Raw genomic sequence first — 20,630 nt, 5'->3', positions numbered from 1 at the left:
TATTAATTAATATAGCAATAACGTTTCCCTAAAAATTGACAAATATTAAATAATAAAACAATAGTAGGACTGAATATTTTTAACTCCAATAAAAGGATAAGAGGATGGAATGATCATACTAAATCAAATTTTCTATTTAAAAGTTGCAGATTCGTTTAAGGATGGTCGTTCTTACACTAATGAACAAAAACCTAATAAGATAAAGCAAAAGGAAAGGTTAGCATCGAGTTTTATTACAGTGAATTTTATTTATTCACAGAGAGAGTTACAGAAGTTGTTGCCAAATCTTGAGACTGTTTGTTTTGTTGATGGAATTGTGTCGAGAAGCCGAGCAGAAATTCAAACCGCCAGAGATCAATAGAGAAATCTATAGTTGATGCCAATGTACTGTAAAAACAAGCATTTTGGCCAGGTTTACTTTAATTCTTCATAACAAACAAAGTCCATTTAGCCATTGCTTTAGGCAAACACGTTTCCTACAATTGTTGGTCCCACTAATTGTGATTAACTAAATCGATTCTCTAATTTAATACCGAAATTAAATGTTATCGTTTGCTTTTTTTAATCTTCGAAATTAATCATATTTTAACTTTCCAACGATTTTTTTACAGAATTTATTTCCTACATTTATAAACGTTTTAATTTTATTTCCGTAACTCTTAAATTTTAGTACATTTTATAGGCCTATATAATATATTACGTTGGAAGAAATATTTTGTATAGGCCTAAATTATTAGATAATTTACATAAAAGATTTATACATTTCTGTTCTTTTATTCAATTTCGCAAAAAAATAAATAATAAAAGAAATGTTTTAATTTTGCAGGCATTTAAACATTTTTATTTACATTCAACTATTTATATTTTTAACATGTATACAGTATACCAGTATATTCAACACGTTAATAATTTTAAAATAAGAATTTTTCATTTATCAATCGATAGCAGTGTTGGAATATTTTATAAATAATTTCTATCAGAATATGATGACTGTACGTCACGAACAGTCCCGGATTTCTATTTTTAACCCTCAAAAATAGAATAAAATTTTAAATAGAACCATTTTACAGGTCTTATAATGTAATATAACCAAATTTCTAAATATAATACATAAATAATTTTCTAAAAAATAATCTAAATTTAGCTATTTTAGACCCGCTCACTCTTAAAAACTGTTTGGTGGAAACTCTAATTATAATAATAGACGATGTTCTAAGACACCTGTTAAATTAACCCTCTTAAATATTTAATATTGTGATTAATTTTATTTATTCTTATTTTTAAGTATTGAATACATCCTATTCAATTTAGAACATTAGAACATGCCGATTCATGTGATTCGATACACAAATATACCGAATTAAAGTGAATATTATATAATATTTTAACAAAGTTTGTATATTAAATTTATCACAATCGATCTGTTTTTTTTTCTATTCGATCCTATATTGCACTTTAGAGAAGCAAGAAAGAAAACGCAAAATGATAGGATGATATTTTGAATACGGGTAAAGAAGATAGATTGCGAGAATGATGAATTCAACTTCATCCATCTATCGAGCCGGAAAGAACGTTTATATAAAAATAAATAAAACTAGAAACATTTTACTTAGACGTAGTCTACACTCTTTTAAACCGTTTACAGTTAAAGTCGTATTTATTCTGCTAGGATCTTCAATTCATGTAGCGAGAAGTATTTAATATAGAAAATATTTTTTGTAAACGTAGTTCAGGATTTGTTTGTTTTTGTTCTTTAAATCTCACCTTGAATATTCGAAAAAACACACATAAAAATACTCTATTCTTTATCTCAGACTGTAATATTAAAATTCTTTATTTACTAAGTTATGCAATGTTAAATTATGCATAAAATTCAATGCCCAAGCTTCAGGCAATTAAACATAAAATTTCAAAAGAAAAAAATTAGAAAATATTTTTAAAAATTTAATTGATTTGAATAGGAAGATAAAATTCAAAGAATTTTTCAATACAATGCAAATTGATTTATTTATCAGAAGAATCGAAAATTGGGGTTATTTATATGTCCATTCTATTCTTAAAGAGAAAATTTATGTTTGATATCTTAGAAAAATCAGGACGAAAGTCGCAATATGATAAACAAACAGATTTCGCAATGTAAAGTAGGTCTACTTTACAAAAATAAAGAAAAATATACTGTCAAAAGTTGTAAAATATTGCTATATCAGTATTTTTCCCCAGTATTTTTGTGGTAACTCACTAAATGCAGTTAAATTTTATATACATACAGTCTATATTTTATCAAAATTTTGATTTTCACAATTTACTATAAAATTTTTTGTATTGATATTAAAATATATGAAAACTTTATTTACCAAATTGTACAAAAACACGTCACACAATATCTACTGTTTATTTTTATTGTATTCTTATTATTGTTATGTTTAACAAAACTAAACTGAAAAATTGCGGCTTTATAGTATAAAATTAAAAAGTAAAAATACATTGTTTGACTACGCTTGCTTTTATATATTTAATTACATTAAATATATATATATATATTGTTTTGTTTTGTATGCTTAATTGTATTAAAACGGTTTTCGAAAGAATCATTTTCAATTCTAAAATTAAATTATAATATAAATAAAGAGTAAATAGCAATATATAAATTTTTTAGTGATAATTTCCGTTGAGAACATGTGCACAAATTCACTGTCTCATGACTAAAATAGTTATCGATTTTATTTCTGATTTACAGTAGTTTACGATAACAATATTGTGTCAACTCAAAGGAATAACACAAATTAATTTAATTAAATATACAGCTAATATTACAATATTTCTAATATTATTTTAATTTAATTTCTTAGTTAAAAAAAAGCTTTAAAATATTTCTCTATTTTACTAGTATCGAGATTTTTTTAAAATTATTTATTCACTTTCTTTTACAAATAAATTCGTTTTAATTTCGTTAACTCGTATTTGTTTGGTATAAAATACTTAAACAAAGGGGAATAAATTATTCTCAAATGTTGATTTAAGTATTACTAAATTTAAATACCGAGTTAAATGAAGCAATATGGCGTCAAAATGTCAAATAGTGTTCATAATTTTGAGGAAACGAGCTTTGATCATTAGTTGTGGCGCCTCCGATTCCAATTATCCTTCTCGACTCTGCTAATTGTTCTGCTCTGAATTCTTTTATCTTGATTGATTCCATTCGTCAATGAAGATAATGAATTTCCCTTTGGAATAAGATTAAAAAACCTGACAAATGGATCATCGCTTCTCAAAGCGCAGTTCAGAAAATTATAATAATCGAACAATATAAAGTCACACCTCTCGGTACGTAATCCTAGACACTTCTTCGAACTTCTCCGTAATTTTTAATATATTTTTATCTTATGAAAACTTTATCAAATATTTTTACATTTAATTTCAATTTATATAATTATAATTAAAGCATTTTACATTTTCATTCCAGCGTTGAAAAACACGATTACATTATTTTCTAAGCTCATTTATAAATACGTAACGTAAAGGAAATTATTAAAATTCGGTTTTTAATTATATTTTATTACATTTTCCGATGTATAGTAAATATTATAAAACGAAGCACGCAAAAACCAAGTAGAAAAATTGAGCGAATGTGCAGAATAACAATAAACTGAAAATATAATTTAATAGATTAAAAAAAAAAATACGTTTGACTTAATTATTAAATGCGTAAAATTTAATGAATTCTTATCAGTATTTTTATTGATAAAAAATAATTTAAATTGCTTATTTATATCAATAATTAGAGAAAGTAAAATAAATTTTTTGTTTTTCCAAATTTGATTAAACGAAAATTTTGTTTAAAAGAGTCAATTTTATTATTTAATAATAAAAAACAACTTAAAAAATTACATTTATAAAGCGAAGAAAACTTTAAACAATTTAAATTTTTAAGTTTTCTCGAATAGTTTTATACATTAAGTGATAAGTTGAGGTCGGTGGCGTTTATGCAGAATGCATTTTTCTAGTCGACTAAAGCTATTTTATTGTTAAATTGAGCTCATAAAAGAAGGATAGTTAAATATTCTTTCTTTTTATATCTTCTATATACTTTAAATATTATTTCTACTCAAAAGATTCATTATTCTCGGAATAAACTGAAACCTAAAAAAAATCATTTCCCATTCCCAACCCCCCAATGCACCTCGACTAAAATGTCGCATATATATATATATATATATATATATATATTATATATATAATAATTAATTATTACAACGCTTTTACCTTTCGACTTAAATTAATTTTATAATCTAAAAATATATAGTTCATCTACGACTTTCTATTTATAAAATTTAAACGTGTTTTATTTAATAGATTAAATTAAATCAATTATTATTTTTTTTGAAAAAATATGCGTTTTACCATTGGTTTTTTTTTGAGTATAAATAGCATAAAATATACCAATAATGTTAAAGTTACAATTGGATTCTTTCTGACGTCATTCTTGACGTCATTGAAGCGATCAATGACGTTGATGGCAAGTTTCCAAATTTCTTTTTTTTTAACGTGAGAAAATAGTATTGGCGTTTCATATAGAAAATCTCAAAAACTATTTTTGTTGAGATCGCTAACCCCTTATGCTTTAAATATTCACTCTTTCCTTTATCCCAAAAATTCTTTGCATAAATATGAAATTTTCTTCTTTTTTAAACAAGATCTTATTTATTTTAATGTATTTTAACAAAATACATTTTACTAATAAAATTTATTTTATGTCATATTTGCTGTTTTAATTCTCTTCCGAGATATATATAAAATTTGGTTAGACGATGATTAAAAAAAAAAACATAATAAAAATGTAAATGTTTAAGAAACGAATAATATAATTAAAATTAAGAATTAAATGCGAGAAAATAAAGATACAAATTGTTAAAATAAATAGCAAAAGTAATTTTTTTTTTTTTTTAAGTGAAGCGAAAATCAAGAGAACAAAAATTTAAAATAAAAGCAGTACCAGCTTCTGCGCTTCATTTTAATTTCTATAGGAAAACAAAGATGGTTCTTAAAACACGATGCTGACTTTTTCACGAAAATAAAAACATTTTCTAATATTAAATTTCGTTTTGAAAAAACCTACTAAAATATTAAAAAATATTACGAATGATACTTATCAATTACGAGGGATAAAATCCTAAATCTGCTTTTTTTTTCTTCCTTCAATTTTCTACAGCCGAAGGAATTGCAAATGAGATTTAAGAAAATGATTTTAACAGACATTTGTCTGCTTAACAGCCCATATATTTGATTACGGATGTTACCAGAACTTATTACTTGAATATAACACATACGTAATGAGAATGTTACACTTTAAATCTTATCTTGATTACTGGAGATAGATTCAACTTTCACTCTTTTCCTCCTTTGTCTACTCTAATTAATTACATTTTCCGTTTCTCTTGAATTATTAACATTTATTTGATATTAACAGATAATTATAAGATAAAACTCTTAATTAAATAATAAATATTTTATTTCTTGTTTACAATTATTTATATGTATCATCAGTTTATTTGGATTCATTTAAAGAGAATAATAATAAAAGTAGGAATTTATTATATAAAGTTAATTAAATATAACTTTAAACCTTTGTAATTTCGTAGATAATGTTTATTTTTACATACTCTTGTAAAAAGTATCATTTTTATTTATTTATTTTTCTTTTCTTTTATAAAAAAAATTTTCGGTGTTATATCTAAAAATCTTTTTATTCATTCTCAAAATTTATTATATAATTTTTTATTCTTAAAATAAATCAAGATTCCTCTCCAAAAAATCAAATGCACTGTTAAAAATAGCATTATATATGGCGCTATCATATTCAATCGAATATTGCAAGTGAAATGATTAGAATTTTCCGAAGTCATCCGATTAACGAGTCTCCACTGTATTCGAAAGCCTCTATTACGCTTTTTATTCGTCTTATTTTTCTTATATTATGAAAATTTAGAAAGATTAATTAAAATAGAATATGAAATTATCTTCGCTTTTGTCATGATTAAAGCTTAGTTATTAGAAATTATCATTCTTGATGCATACAATTTCTATTAAATTATTGATGTAAGCGCATAATTCGAAGCGTAAAAAATAAGCAAAAATAAAAAGAAAAGTCGATAAAATTTCTAGAGCGTTACATTTTCGAATTTCTCTGGATCGTTGTGTATTACAATTTAGTTGTAATCCACAATAACACAGGGAAGACATTTACCAGATATATTGTATATAATTTAGAAACATGAGTTAGTTTACAGATAACCGGAACCTTCAATATTATACAATCTCTGGATTAGATAATAGCGTTTAATAGTCTAAATAGTTATTCGCAGTGTTCCTTCAAAACTGCTTCATCAAATTACTGTTCCAATAAATGGCTGTTACATTAAACCAGCCTCAAAATCTACACACGAGCTAATATAATAACATCGCACTCGACCCAAATAAAAAGCAAATGCTCTTAGAAATAGTTATACATTATTAAATTCGCCGTTTTTTACAAGATTAGAAATATTGAATTAAAAATGTAGATCGGAATCGAAAAATTGTATTTAAATAAACAGATATATTTTTACTTCTAAGTCAAAGTTTTCTTAAATTCTATTTTAGATAAATTTCGTTTGAAGAGAAATGAGGAAGGAGCAATGCCCCGATAACATGACCGAAAGAAGTTCTTTCGAAGCTTTGATCATTCCGGAGGTGTGTCAATAGTTAATCGTACTGACAGCCAAATCTCAACTCGATCGAACAAGCTTAGGATCTTTCAAAAGATGTGTAGCACAATTCCAACTCCAACCCTTTTCCAAATCCGTTCTCAATCTAGATATGTTCTCATCAATATATGAGATCCCTTATTTTTTCGGGCTATGAATCATTTGATTGAAAGCAGAAATCGCAGTTAAAGACATTTATTGCTATTTCAACTTTCTCTTCAGATAATGCTTTATTTATCAATAATATCCGTTTATTCCGCATCCTTACATTAATGTTCCACGTAACGTAATATTTATCTTTAAATTACCGTAGTGTACGTCTAGTTTAAAACTAATACAAACCTACCAAATTGCTTTGGAGATTGTCTCAATCGATTTAAATTTATACGTGATATAATAATCCTGCTTTAATTCTGATAAGCAATATAGAAAATTAACATAACAGAAAATTATATTAATATATTTAAAACGTGAATTACAATTTTATTTAAAATAAAATTCTAAAACTTCGGTATTTTGTTATTATCGGGAGAATTTGATTTAATAAATTATATTATTCATATTTTAATATTCCAAATGTTTAATATAAAATTTGTTCAAACAAATAAATATTTTAAAATTTAGATATAGACTTTTAAAAATCTATAATATTTTCCAGAAATTTTTAAACTGATTTTAAAGGTGTTAATATGTAATTAGTGTCTTCTTCGATTCGAAAGATCAATTGAAGAATTATATAGAATAATCGATTTTTTCTTGCAAATCCTTAATAAATAATTATGGTCTATTTTCTGGGATATGTTGAGTTAAAGATTGATTAACATGATGATGATTTGACACGCGGATATTTCAGGTATCGACGTGAAGAGAAACATTTATGCGCATGTGTTATCGAATCGAACGCCTTTGCTCTAGAAGTGCTGCTGTGTTTAAAGCCTGCATTGGATGATGTTCGAATAGCACTAACTTCAGTCACAGTTTACGTTCCAGTTCCGTTTTAAAATTAATTTAAATGCATAATTAACGATGTTTATTGCTAACCTTGATAAATATTTATCGAAGGATGGATAGATTATATTATCTTTAATATTCTCTTCTGGGAAATTTCTTTTAAAATATTTATACAGTTTTCCTTCTGTAAAAATTTTGTTAAATAGAAAATTAAATTTTTCTATTTTATTTTTAAACAAATTTTAATACTCTTTACACGAAGCTTCGATTTAGCATTTTATTTTTAATTAAGATCAACGTTCGAAACCTTTTTCTATAAAAAAAAATTCGTTATTTCACCTGTTTTATATTTAATATGGAAAAAAATGCAAAAATTTCCAATTACAATCTAAAATTTCTTTAAACTTAGTAATTTTCTCTTAAATTTATATATTAACGATTTCATTTTAACCAATTTCTGGCATCAAAACTCATAATTAGGGTTGTTAATTTTCATTTTGACTTTTATTATCTATACTTAATGCCAACTAAATAGAGCAAATATAAAACTAACATAGACTCGTTAAATTGCTCTTTCAAATTTTATCTTTGAACCGCATACTAAAGAGAAAATAAATGCGTATAATTGTCGTATGAAACGTAATTTTGGATTTTTATTCAAACATTTTTTGTGTTAAGAATAAACAAGAAATTCTCCATCGATCCCAATCGTTTTCAATTTGTTATTTGAATTAAATACAGCTGTAAATAACATTGATTTATTTTCGTTGCTGGTCATTTGGTACACTCGCATTATCTCCAAGTTTCGTGTTTGTCATTGACTACCTTGACGACAAACCTGTGTAAAGTTTAGGAATGATATTGTATCACTGAAAAATGCTGGAATGCTGACATTTCTATCTTATAATGGAATCTATGCAATTTCCAGAGGAAAAATCGAAGTGTCCAAAAGTAAAAGTTATTCAAACTATTTTCTAAAACTATTACTATAAACTCTAATTTCTATTTGTTAATTATATTTGTCATTGATTCTTCTATTTTCGGTTTATAAGAAATATTAATCGTTCAGATATTTTTAGGATTAATTATATTTTATGCAACCATCAATATTCATATGATTGCCCTAATTATCCACAATTTTTATGTAAGATCTGCTCAATTAGCTGAGTAAAGTAATGGTTTTAAGTGGATATTTTTAGAAGAAAAAAAAATAATAACTGTTTTCACAGGAAGATAATCTAAAAAACCTCACTTAAATGTAGTTTGAGGTTTTCTCTTTTTTATAAGATGAGTTTAGGTGAAAGAACTTCACAGATCTTTTAAAATATTAAAGCAATCCTTCTCTGACCTCTAAAATATTGATAGGTTATAGGAGCACACATAAATTTCTATCAAGACAGGAATAATACCAATATTCCAGATAAACACTTCTGTCTGCCTTTTGAAGAATTTGACAAAAGATTGTCTGGCGTCATTCCAGTCTCCAGTCGACCTCCTGTCATTTTTTACCTCCTAGATCTTTTCCATTAATTGTCCTCTAGTTTGTCTCTAGATCTGGAGTTAAAGAATTCCCAATAGTTTCTATTGCTTCCTATTGCATCTTTAATTCATAAAATGCTGCCAACTTTTACAAACTAAGAAATTAATTATTTATAGATTTACTGACATTAAAAATTTATAATAAATGCAACATATTGTTGCATTTATTATAAATTAATTTAAACTATTTTATTAATTATAATAATATTTCATTTAAAATGAAACTGTAAGTAGGATGAGTTTAAAAAAACTCATGAAATTTAGATACTTTAAGCTATTACTGAAGCTTTTGCAATTGATAAATTACCTAATTTTTCATTGAGCTAATAAAACTGATCTCAGAACTACTAACTAATATTTTATTCTGAAGACATTTTAGGATTGTGCAGAAGTATAAATTATAAATTAGAAATGGAAAATATAATTGAAGTTATTAAATAACTGTTTAAAAAATTCAATAATAATAAAAATAATACCAAATTTGTTCAACCTGACATTTATTATAAATTTATAAATTAATAAGTTAATACTAGCAATAATAACAAATTAAATTTTATAACAACAAGAAGCAAAGAATGTGAATCAATCATTTAAATATATAACTGTCTGAGAGTTTTCTATTTTTATTACAAATTAAAAGTTTTACTAAAATTTTCACTAGGATTTTAAATTAATTTAAAATAATAAATTTAATTTATTATATAATTATTAGCATATAAATTTATTTTCTATTAAATAAAGATAAATCAATAATTATCACACTTTAAAATTCAATTAAAATTCTTATATTTTCTATTAAAAATATTTATTTACTCTTAAAAATTTATTAATAGAAAAGTTACAAAATCATTTTGCTGTTGAAAATTGAATCAAGACAATTCAATAAAGTGGAAGTTAGTTTCTCATTTAATTATAATGTAACATTCTGATCACATGGTCATAATTACTTCAATTTTACTTAAGGGGAAATTTTTGATTAGATCTTAAAATTTTCTCTGTAAATGCATACATCTTTCTTTACTAAATTTAAATTATTTGATTCAAAAAATAAAACAATATAAATTCTTGAATTTTACTGCTAGGCAATTGATAATTAAAATTACATTATGTATTTGATGAAATTACAAACTATGCTGAAATAAATAAACAGAAATATGTTGTTGAGTATAATTTCTTAAAGGGTAATTGAAATAAAATTCTAAAAATATCTATTAAATTTGCCAGAATTAAAAGAAACACAATTACAATTAATACTTTACTATCTTCTTTATTTTCTTATCATTCCTTTAGTATAAATAAGATTAAAGAAACTTTTATTTTTTTTAATTAATAAGATAAGAGGCCTTGATTATGTAAAATGCTGTTTTTCACTATCAATATAAATCACCTGCATAAACCTTTCTTCTTTTTATAAAATTACCACAGCCACATGATATAGAATAAGATATAAGCAAATTATTTTCTATAATCCTTTAATCACTCATGTTTTAGTAACTAGACTTTTACTATAAAGTAATCTTTACTAAAATTCAAGCAAGTTGATTAAATTTTTAGTAATGAGTCAAATTTTTTTTTTTGTACATTAAAGATTATCTTCATAAAAACATTTTTTTCATAAGTTTAACTTATGTAAATGCTTTTTTTAATTAAGCCTAAATAATATATTATCATAAATAATAGACAAAATTTAAGAAAATATTAAATTTAATAAATAATAAGGACTAACCAAGTTAAAATGAAAATTTTATAAATTAATAAATGATTAATATATGATTTTAAAATGATTGCTTTTTAAAAAATCATATAATTTATAAATTGCTCAATATTAATTTTTTAATTAAATGACATAAATGTTTGAATTACTTATCTTAAATTAATAATTATTAAATTACAATATATATCAAGTATCTTTATTAAAAAGTATTATTTTTATTATTTACATTCAATATTAAAATATATGTTAATTCTAAAGATGAAGAATAAATAGAAATTATGTTTAAAGTTATATCTTAAGACAATGTAACTGTATTATGAAAAAATTATAATAGAATCTAAATTTTAATATTAAATTATATAACTGATATATTAAAATAGACTAAATAATATATAAAATAAAATTGTTTGAATTTTCATAAATATAATACCAATTATTCTCTATATTTGTTTTTATAATTATAAATATATATACTTTTACTTAATTTAAATAATAATATTTAATTTTAAAAATGGTTTTTTCCTATCAATAAATTTATTTTTAATATTTAAGGGGTTCAGGTATAAAATGTGGCTTTTATACTCAACTCTTTAACCCACAAATGTAAATTTTTTCAATCTTTCTTACTAACAGATGAATGTTAGGTACAGCAATCTTATGAAATGATTAAAAGTATTAATTTATGTTCATAGAAGGCAAAGTCAGTTAGAGATCTCTTTAATTTTGCCTTTTAAAGTACAAATAATAAAGGAATTTTTATTTGCAGCTTTCCCAAAACTAGGTTTATGTGGGTTACCGCCTATTACACCCGAACCCTTCATTTATCTTTCATTATGCTGTATATATGCTACCTTGTAACAATGCTTTCTAAATTGTTAATTACTTTCACTAGAAGAAAGGAACTTGAAGTATTTTATATAAATTTACAAAATTGTTTGAAGCTAACATTTTAAAATTTGATAAAGAAATCATTTACAAAATGTTCTCGAAAACTTCTATTGAGATAAATCCTAGTTAGTAATTCTAAGTTGATTGATATGACAATACTAACATTTTAATTAAATTTTAAAAATTAGTAAAAACTAGAATATTAAATATTATAGTAAAATAGAACAAAAAAAATATTATAGTAAAATAGAACAAAAAAAATATTTATTATAATTTTTCATTATAATATCTTTAAATAAATTGTTTTTATTAAACAAAATAAAAAACTTTAATTATTTGAAACTGTTTAAAATTTTTAATTAGATAAAAATATTTACATAATTATTTTTATAACAAAACTGTGAATTTTTACCAAACTTGCAATTGTTTTTCTCCCCAATTTGCCTTGCTAAAAGTAATAATATCAATTATTACTCAGAAGTAATTAATTTGATGGCATAGTATGCAGATAATTTTTAATTAAGAATTTCCATAATAATAAATAATATGCATTTTTTAAAGTTTAAAACAGATTAAATTGTAGGTAAACATGTTTTTCAACCATAAAAGTTAAATATAGAGCTTATATCAATGAAAATAATTTCAACTATAACACTAAAAATAGAAACCCATCATTGTACTACTGACAATATTTCATTATGTAATTACTTTCAGCATAAAAAGATATGTAATACTTCTTTTATTCCATAATTTATCATGTATATATGTTAGCTATTTTAGATACAATTTTTAAGTTAAATAATTTATGTATTTCATTTATTTATGAAATTAAAATATCAACTTTTTTTGAAATTGTCAACTCACTCAACACATCTATACATTTAAAATTCATTAAGTACTCTGTAAGTTTTACTTATAAATTAGTTATTTTTTGTTAAAAATATTGAAAATAAAATTTTTAAAACTTGTAACCATTATCCTTTGACTTTAGGATTTTTAAGCTTTAATAATTAAACCACTTTTAGCACTAAGATGGAATTTTCTCATAAAAGTCTATCTCAGAATACACAGCAGTATTAATAAATTATTAAACACAATAATTTAATAAAATTAAATAATTGTGCTTAATAAATTTATCATTAGCTAGTTAATGAGCTACTTTAATTGGATAAATATTGTATAATTATAATAATAATTTCATAAATGGGAAAATATTTTAGTGGAAAAATATACGAAAAATTTAAAAATTTTTGAAATACAAAACTCTAATTGCTAAAATTTGTAGCTCTACCTTAAATTGTAACTAAAATTAATTACAATATTAGTTTTAGAATTAATTTTGTTATTTAATTAATTAAAAATTTCTATTGCTGTAAATTGTTATTTTGACTTCACACATTGAGTAATGTTTATGTAATATTTTGAGTAATAAACCTATTTCTTTAATTATGAGTAATAGGGATAAGAGAAAAAGAAATAATAAAGCAAACTACATTTTAACACATAAATAACATATTCAAAGTTATCTATAAATGAGAGATATGATATAATATTGAAAAATAAGCATTTCTTTGTACTAAGAGGAAGTGATTGGATTACACATAAAGACAATTCTCGCGAGGATGTTCATTAGATAGACAAATTTAGTTACATCTGAATAAACAGCATCAAGATATCTCTAGAGACAAAATCTTGCATTTGTCATTACTATCTACCTATTCAAAATCATAGCTCTAAGGCGCAGTTGTCTTTTCTCTACAATTCAATAACCCCTGTATATGTTGTTTCTCTGTAAAGCAAGGAGACTTCGCCGTAAAATACTTCCGTTATTCATTACTCAATACTCAATTGTATATTGTAGTTACAAATATTATCCAAGAATTTTTATTTTAAAAATATCTTATCAAATTATTTATCATAATAAAAAATCTGGAAACAACCGAAAGTATTGCTTAAATTTAAATATTATTAGTTATTTATCGATTAATTTATCATCATCAAAATTTTAAATCTGAAAACAGATGAATTAAATAATTTTTTTTAAGTGCATGCTGCTAACATAAGAATAATCAATTCACTTTCAGAAAAAATGTTTTTAAAAAATCCATATTTTGAGGAATCGCGTAATTGTTTCGACATTAACTCGTTTATAAAAATCGAAAACAAATTATGTTTTTAAAATCTTATTACAACACTTAAAGCCGATCACAAAAAATTCAAACAGAAATTTTAATATAAAATATTTTTAAACAAATGTTATTGTCTGCTCTACGCAAAATTGACTTGCATTTGGAACACTCCTTCACCTTTAAATCTTTTTAAAATGTTTTTTTTTCGCTTTTTAGATAATAAAAATTTAAAAATATCAACTTCAATCTGATATCAAGTTTAGATAAAATAGGAAGCATTCCTGATGTATAGCTAAACGACAAATAATGGTTTTTTAAATTATTAAATATTGAAAAATATTGAACGTTTTGCTTCCTTATAAATTAAAATTTCTTGATGAAAGTTATTATCATATCATAAAATATCATCAGTTTTTCTTATTAAATTATTTTTTTATTTTTTAATCGCCAAATGTCTAATGTTTATACGCAAAATTATTTTTAGATAAATAAGTATTTAAGAAATAATTTCGGGTATAAACAATTGCATGTTTGTGCATAAAAAATAAATGTTTACAAGATTAATTACTAAAGCAATTTTATATCTAATCTGTTGTAAATATATTAAAAAGAACTGTCTTGCTGTTCAAAAATTCCACTATAAATGAAAATAAATGATTAAGTATTCGAAATAAATCATTTTGCTTCATTGAATTGCATTAAAATGCTCTTATATTAAAAATATTTAACAGTAAAAAGTAAATTACAGTGAAATTTTCGGTTGGAGAAAAATATTGACACATTTGTATTTCTTGGTAACCATATGCTATATCTGTCACAAAAATCAATGGTAATTACACTCAGTAAAATTCGATATTCTCTTTCTAAAGAATAATTTGCGGTAATATATTTTGGGATTTTATGCACTTCTGCTTTTATGAGGTTCCTTTCTCGTAAATTGCCTGATTAAAACGATTTAAATACTTTTATGATATTCAAAGGAACATTTCTTTTGAGAATTATAAATAATAACAACTTACCTTCTATGTTGGGTTAAATCTTGGTCCATATCTTGAGCTCTCGCCATCACAGAAAGAATTTTGGCCTTTTCTTCTTCCGAAAGGTTACTAAGATCTATATCTGGCGGTTGATCTACTGGAGGGGGTGCAGGAGTTCTTGGTTGTGCCATAGGTCCTCCCATCATCGGTCTCTGCTGACTTGGACCCATAGGACCTCCCATCATGGGTCTCTGTTGTCCAGGTCCCGGACCTAATTGACCCATTATAGGCCTCTGTGGACCAGAAACCCCACTCATAGGACCCATGGAAGGTCGCTGTTGTCCGGGACTTGGACCCATCGGTCCTCCCATCATTGATCTAGGTTGCCCAGGTCCTGTACTCATCGGACCCATCATCCTCTGCTGCATAGGACCTGGGCCCATCGGTCCTCCTTGCATGGGTCTCATAGGACCTCCCATAGCCGGTCCTGATTGACCGGGTCTCATTTGCTGAGATGGTGGATAGGCACCTTGCGGATATTGACCTTCGGCCTGGCCTGGTGGTACTCCACCTTCCTGACTCGCCTCATTTCCCATCTTTGAAAACCTTCACTAATGCGATCAAACTACAACCAACACGTCACGTAGACAAGCAAAACAGGACCGGGTTGATTTAGCTATCGGCGTGACTCGTGATGCATAGAGAACGCACTGCCGTCAATCCAGACGGCAGATCCACAGCTTAGTTTATGCTTCATTCGGTCTCCAAAACACTTCTACTTCAGCTAACTTGATGGTGACCTCACTCTGCAGTGGGGAAACTTGAGGTTGTAGAGCGACTGTGGTGAGTCGTCCAAGTCCAGCAGAACTCACAATGCCACAACATGGCGGATATCGTTCGGGGCGGAGGCTTACGTTGGATCGTTACCATTCATTCATGGAGGGAGTGCATGTGGTTGAGAAAATCAATAAAAACGATGCACGCGTCCAGCAGAAATGTGTGTTGCAACTCAGTTCATAAGAATATGTAACTGAGCTTGTTTATTATAATAACTCATAGTTTCTTAAAATTAAATTTGTGCACTTCTTAAAAGAGTGCATTTCCTCTAAAATCGTGTGGTGTATGACCGATAAGATTGCATTAAGACTCATAAATATGATAACTTATTTACATATATTATATGCTTATGACCAGCAGAATTTTAACTTCATAACATTCTAAATTATTAAATACAGACAATTTTTATGTATTTAAATTCGTCTTATTCGGGATAATATTTTATTTTTATATAATAAAATGCATATAAAATATAAATGCAACATAATTAATATAATAACCCTTTAATATTAGTAATTATACAATTAATTAATTTGAATTTTAACAATTTTGTTCTGTTTTAATTCAAATCTTAATGCTACCGAATGCTAAGATTAAAAATCATATTTAAACCAAAATTATTAATATATTTGTTTTTATTTTCTAATTATATGGAAAATATTAATTAATATTAATTTTAATAAAAATTTAGCTTCTTTAATCTTAATTAAACAATACAAACTTTAATTAAAACTTATAATTATGTACATTTCTTTATTTTACTTGTAATCGTCACTTATAAATTTTAATTGCCTTAATAAATAATTTATTTTTTCGAATTTTTCCAAAGTATGTTGTTCGATATATTTATTAAAAGATCTTATAAATTTTTAAAAAATCTGTTCATAAATTAACTTTTTATTTTTCATTGCTTGCATATTAAAATTTTATCAATGCTTATTAATATATATTAAATAAAATTTTTCATTTAAAAAATAAACTTATTTAAGATTTAACTTAAAAAAATTTATAGATAAAATATTATATTAAATGATTTTTTTTAAATTTTATCTAATTAACATATTATTTCGTTCAATGATTCTTTACTGAATTCTTATCTTGATACCTTATTAGAGAATTGAGATAATGATTTGTTCTCTTATCAGCGTAGTTAATGCAGAAACTAACTGAGATAATATTAATAATATAAGGATTTTTATGTTAATTTACTCGAATATTCGTTCTTATACATGAAATATTTGTTATAAATTTATTACTATCAAAAGGAAATATGCCAAATAGATTTATTATAATAATTTTTAACACAAATTTCAGATAGAATAAATTTTCAGATTTTTTAAGAGTTTATTATGTCTGCATCTGGAAGTTTTCATAATGATTAATAAATCAAAAACTTTATATCTGAAATTTTAAGACAGATCATCAATCATTCTTACAACTGTGAATACCTTTAGGGAATTGAGTCTACAAATATCACCCAAGGAATTGGTGCAATCTCTTTTGATTTTATTCCATCTTTTGAAGAAATGATGTCAAATGTCAAGAACATCTTGCCTAAATAATGACACGGGAAGATGGACAGAGCAGAAACTCTTTCAGACGAAATCTAATCATTTCTTTCATGGAGGGCATTAGGGACAGTAATGGTGCCATGCAAGGTCATGTGTCATCGTTGATTCTAACAAGATACTTGGACATCCTTATTTGCTTTTTTTCTCTCTATCGTAATCAATGATTTTTGTCAATAAACTAATTTCAGTAACAGATGTAACTTGTTATCATTATGAAATTTTCATATACCTAGTTTAATATCAGAAATGCAAAAGATTATTTATTATTAGTGTAAAACGTTCGTTCGTTATATTCTATTATGTGCATTACACTTTTTCACATTTTCAAGAAGAGTTTTCTAGTAAAAGTTTGATAAAGTTGATACTAATTTACACACACAAAATCTGTATAAATTATTATCACTTCGATCACAGTTTTTTCAAAAAACTCTTCTTGAAATTGTGAAAAAGTTGTCATGTTTTCAAAAGTATTTGACTTTTGGTATTGTGAACAGAATACGGTATATTTTGGATAAGAAAAAAGTTTTTTTCCGAGGATTTGGGAGACTTTCAAATAAAACAAGAATTAAACGAAGTTTTGCTTTGTACTGAATTCTAAAATGAGAATGTCTAGTCCAATAAAAAGTATATTTATAGCAAGAATACATGTTGTTGTTCCTTGACTGAAGAGCAATATGAGGAATGACATCCAATTTCAGTTGCCAATAACTATTGAACAAGATAGTAAAACAAACAAATATGAAGAGATCTGAAATTTTATATGGTGAAGTAGAACAAGTATATAACGCTGTCATGTCGCAAATTAATAAATATTTAACAGATATTATTTAGTTTTGTTTTCTTTATTTAGTCATCCTCCGAGAGCTAACCTACAGAACTAAACTTCCGACTTCCAGGTATCAGATATCGTCTTTGATGGATATCCGATTGTTAAAAGAAGTTTCAGAAGAAAGTATAATGAATAAAGCAAAGTATTTGAATATGTCTTTTGAAGAACTTTTGATATTCTTAATTGAGTTGTTTTGTTCTCTTCTAATTACACTAATTCTCAGGATACAAGAGCAGTTAGAGAAACAAAACTCCGTGATTAAAGATTTCCATATGCATTGTTCTCTTAATTAATTTAACAATGTTGTGTAAATCTATTTTTACCGTGCATCCCCGAAGAAAAATATAAAAACAAAATATCTGATTCCGAATTAGCATGAGAATTACTCTGTCTTATGCGAGAGGTTGGCTTTATTATGCAGATATTTGTTATTTAAAAACAGATTTACAAAAATGTTTTTATCTGATATAAAAAAGTCAGACAGACAGCTTGACTTTTAAAGAAAACACGCAGAGATCCAACTATAGTAACAGCAGTACACAATAAAACAGTATTTTATATACATAAACTATTGTTTAATTGTAAATTTTTCAATGATGTTGATAGTGTTTTTTACATAAAAATAGTTTAGCTAGTGCTATTTTTGCTTTAAATCAAAATATTAATAATATTATTACTTTCTAATAAATTAATAATTAAACAAATAAAAATTTAAGATGTTTTCTTCTATTTAAATTATAAAAATAGATACTTTTTCGATTATGAAATGTTTTAAAACACAATAAACATTAGTTTAAACTTATTAATGTATAAATTTTGAACTTTTTGGCTTAAATTTAAATTATATTTATTAAAAAAAATCTGAATAAAGTAAATAATTATAAGTTAAGTTTAAATTAATATAAATTACTCATTTGAGCTGAATTTTAGATAATATTTTCAATGATTTTTTAAAAATTATTTTAACATATTAAAATCCTTGTAAACAATATTTTTTATTTTATTTTAATGTTTCTAACAACAACATTTTATAAAATGTCATCTGACTTAAAAATACGATTAAAAATGTATTTTTTCATCTCCATATAATAAAATTAATGCTTTTTAAATCATAATAAACATATAAGTAGATAAATTATAATTTATTTTTGCAATTTAAACCATAAACGTGCAGCAATTTCTTGGAATGGATGCATTTAACAATGGATAGAAAGGTATTTTAAATAAAATTCTGTCCGGTTTTCCAGAACTTATCCGAAGTAAATATTGCATGAAAGATATATTTAAATAGCTTTATTTAATTTTATTTTGTTGATTTACATCGTATTATATTTTTAAAAAATTAAATTGTTGTTCTCTTATTTATATGAAGTTGTGGAGTTAAAAAAATATATATTAAAACTCCAAATAACAAGATCGTTATCAAAGGGAAAATGCTGGAAGGCAATTTAAAGTTATGCTTTCAAGCATAAACATTGAACAGAATTGTTTTATGTGCTCAATTTATTTAAAAAATCAACAATTACTTTTCATAAAATAATTATTTATTAGATTGTCCTTTAATTATGTCAAGAAATTTAATGTTTACATTCTTTTAAAATAAATTTAATTAAAGTATGATATGAAATTTATTATTGTATGCAATAATTTTATAAAAAAATAAATAAACGCCTAATGGTATTTAATTTATATTTTCCAGTAGTTAAGTTTAAATCGAATATTAAATAAATTAATTTTATTTTTAAAATATTAATAATAAAATTTAACTAAACAATTTTCTTATCAATTTTTGATGATTTTGATCATAATTTTATATTAGTATTTTTGTGTTAATGTATGATTTTATTGCCAAAAAGACATTTTGTTGCCAAAAACTTGGCAACAAAATCATATGGAAGAAAGATACATCGTAAAAATAATAAAAATTACTTTTAAAAATATCAATACAGATATATGTATATGTATATACAGAGAGAGAGAGAGAGAGAGAGAGAGAGAATCCTCCCTCCCTCCCTCCCTAGATAGGGAAGGTAGTGTGTCATATATATATGTAAAAGGCAATCTAAGAGGGCCTTTAATCACATCCACAGCCCATAATGGGAGATGCCGAGTGGTGAGGAACGGGAACCGACATATCCAGGATCCCCTAGAATTGTTCCTGACCTTGACTATTCGTCATAAATATTACCAGAAAGTTTCTGCAAATGTAAATCTTGCATTACATCTACAAAGTTACTTAAACCGTTTATAGTTAATATATAATGCATAAAAATCATTTAAATTTTATCTTATAATTTTAAACGATTGTTTAAATAATAATAATATTTTAAACTTTTGTCAATGGCATTTATTTTTTCATTATTTTACGAATATTTACTGTATTCTAGCTGTCAAATTATGTCTTGGCTCATCGTCTCTTCATAATATCATTGTGCTGTATAGGAATCTCAAC

General features: G+C 24.7%; 1 protein-coding gene across 7 annotated transcripts in view; it reads right to left on the bottom strand.

Moving 5' to 3' along the window:
• LOC136977913 (uncharacterized) overlaps positions 1–15,873 on the bottom strand; it is a 105,971-nt gene extending 90,098 nt beyond the window's left edge. For 4 of the 7 annotated variants that reach the window (XM_067273508.1, XM_067273511.1, XM_067273509.1 and 1 more), the window contains exon 1: positions 14,984–15,872. In XM_067273508.1, coding sequence (XP_067129609.1) covers positions 14,984–15,537 — 554 coding nt within the window. In that variant the 5' untranslated portion in view covers positions 15,538–15,872. Of the gene's footprint in view, positions 1–14,983 lie in introns of all 7 variants that reach the window. The other 3 variants (XR_010881146.1, XM_067273513.1, XM_067273514.1) reach the window with 1 other exon arrangement.
• Between the last annotated feature and the right edge of the window lie 4,757 nt (positions 15,874–20,630).

Source organism: Centruroides vittatus, unplaced genomic scaffold, assembly GCF_030686945.1.
Source record: "Centruroides vittatus isolate TY-2023 unplaced genomic scaffold, ASM3068694v2 contig_482, whole genome shotgun sequence".
Classification (NCBI taxonomy): domain Eukaryota; kingdom Metazoa; phylum Arthropoda; class Arachnida; order Scorpiones; family Buthidae; genus Centruroides; species Centruroides vittatus.
Note: the sequence above shows the minus strand (reverse complement) of the source record. Positions and strands in the feature narration are given on the sequence as shown.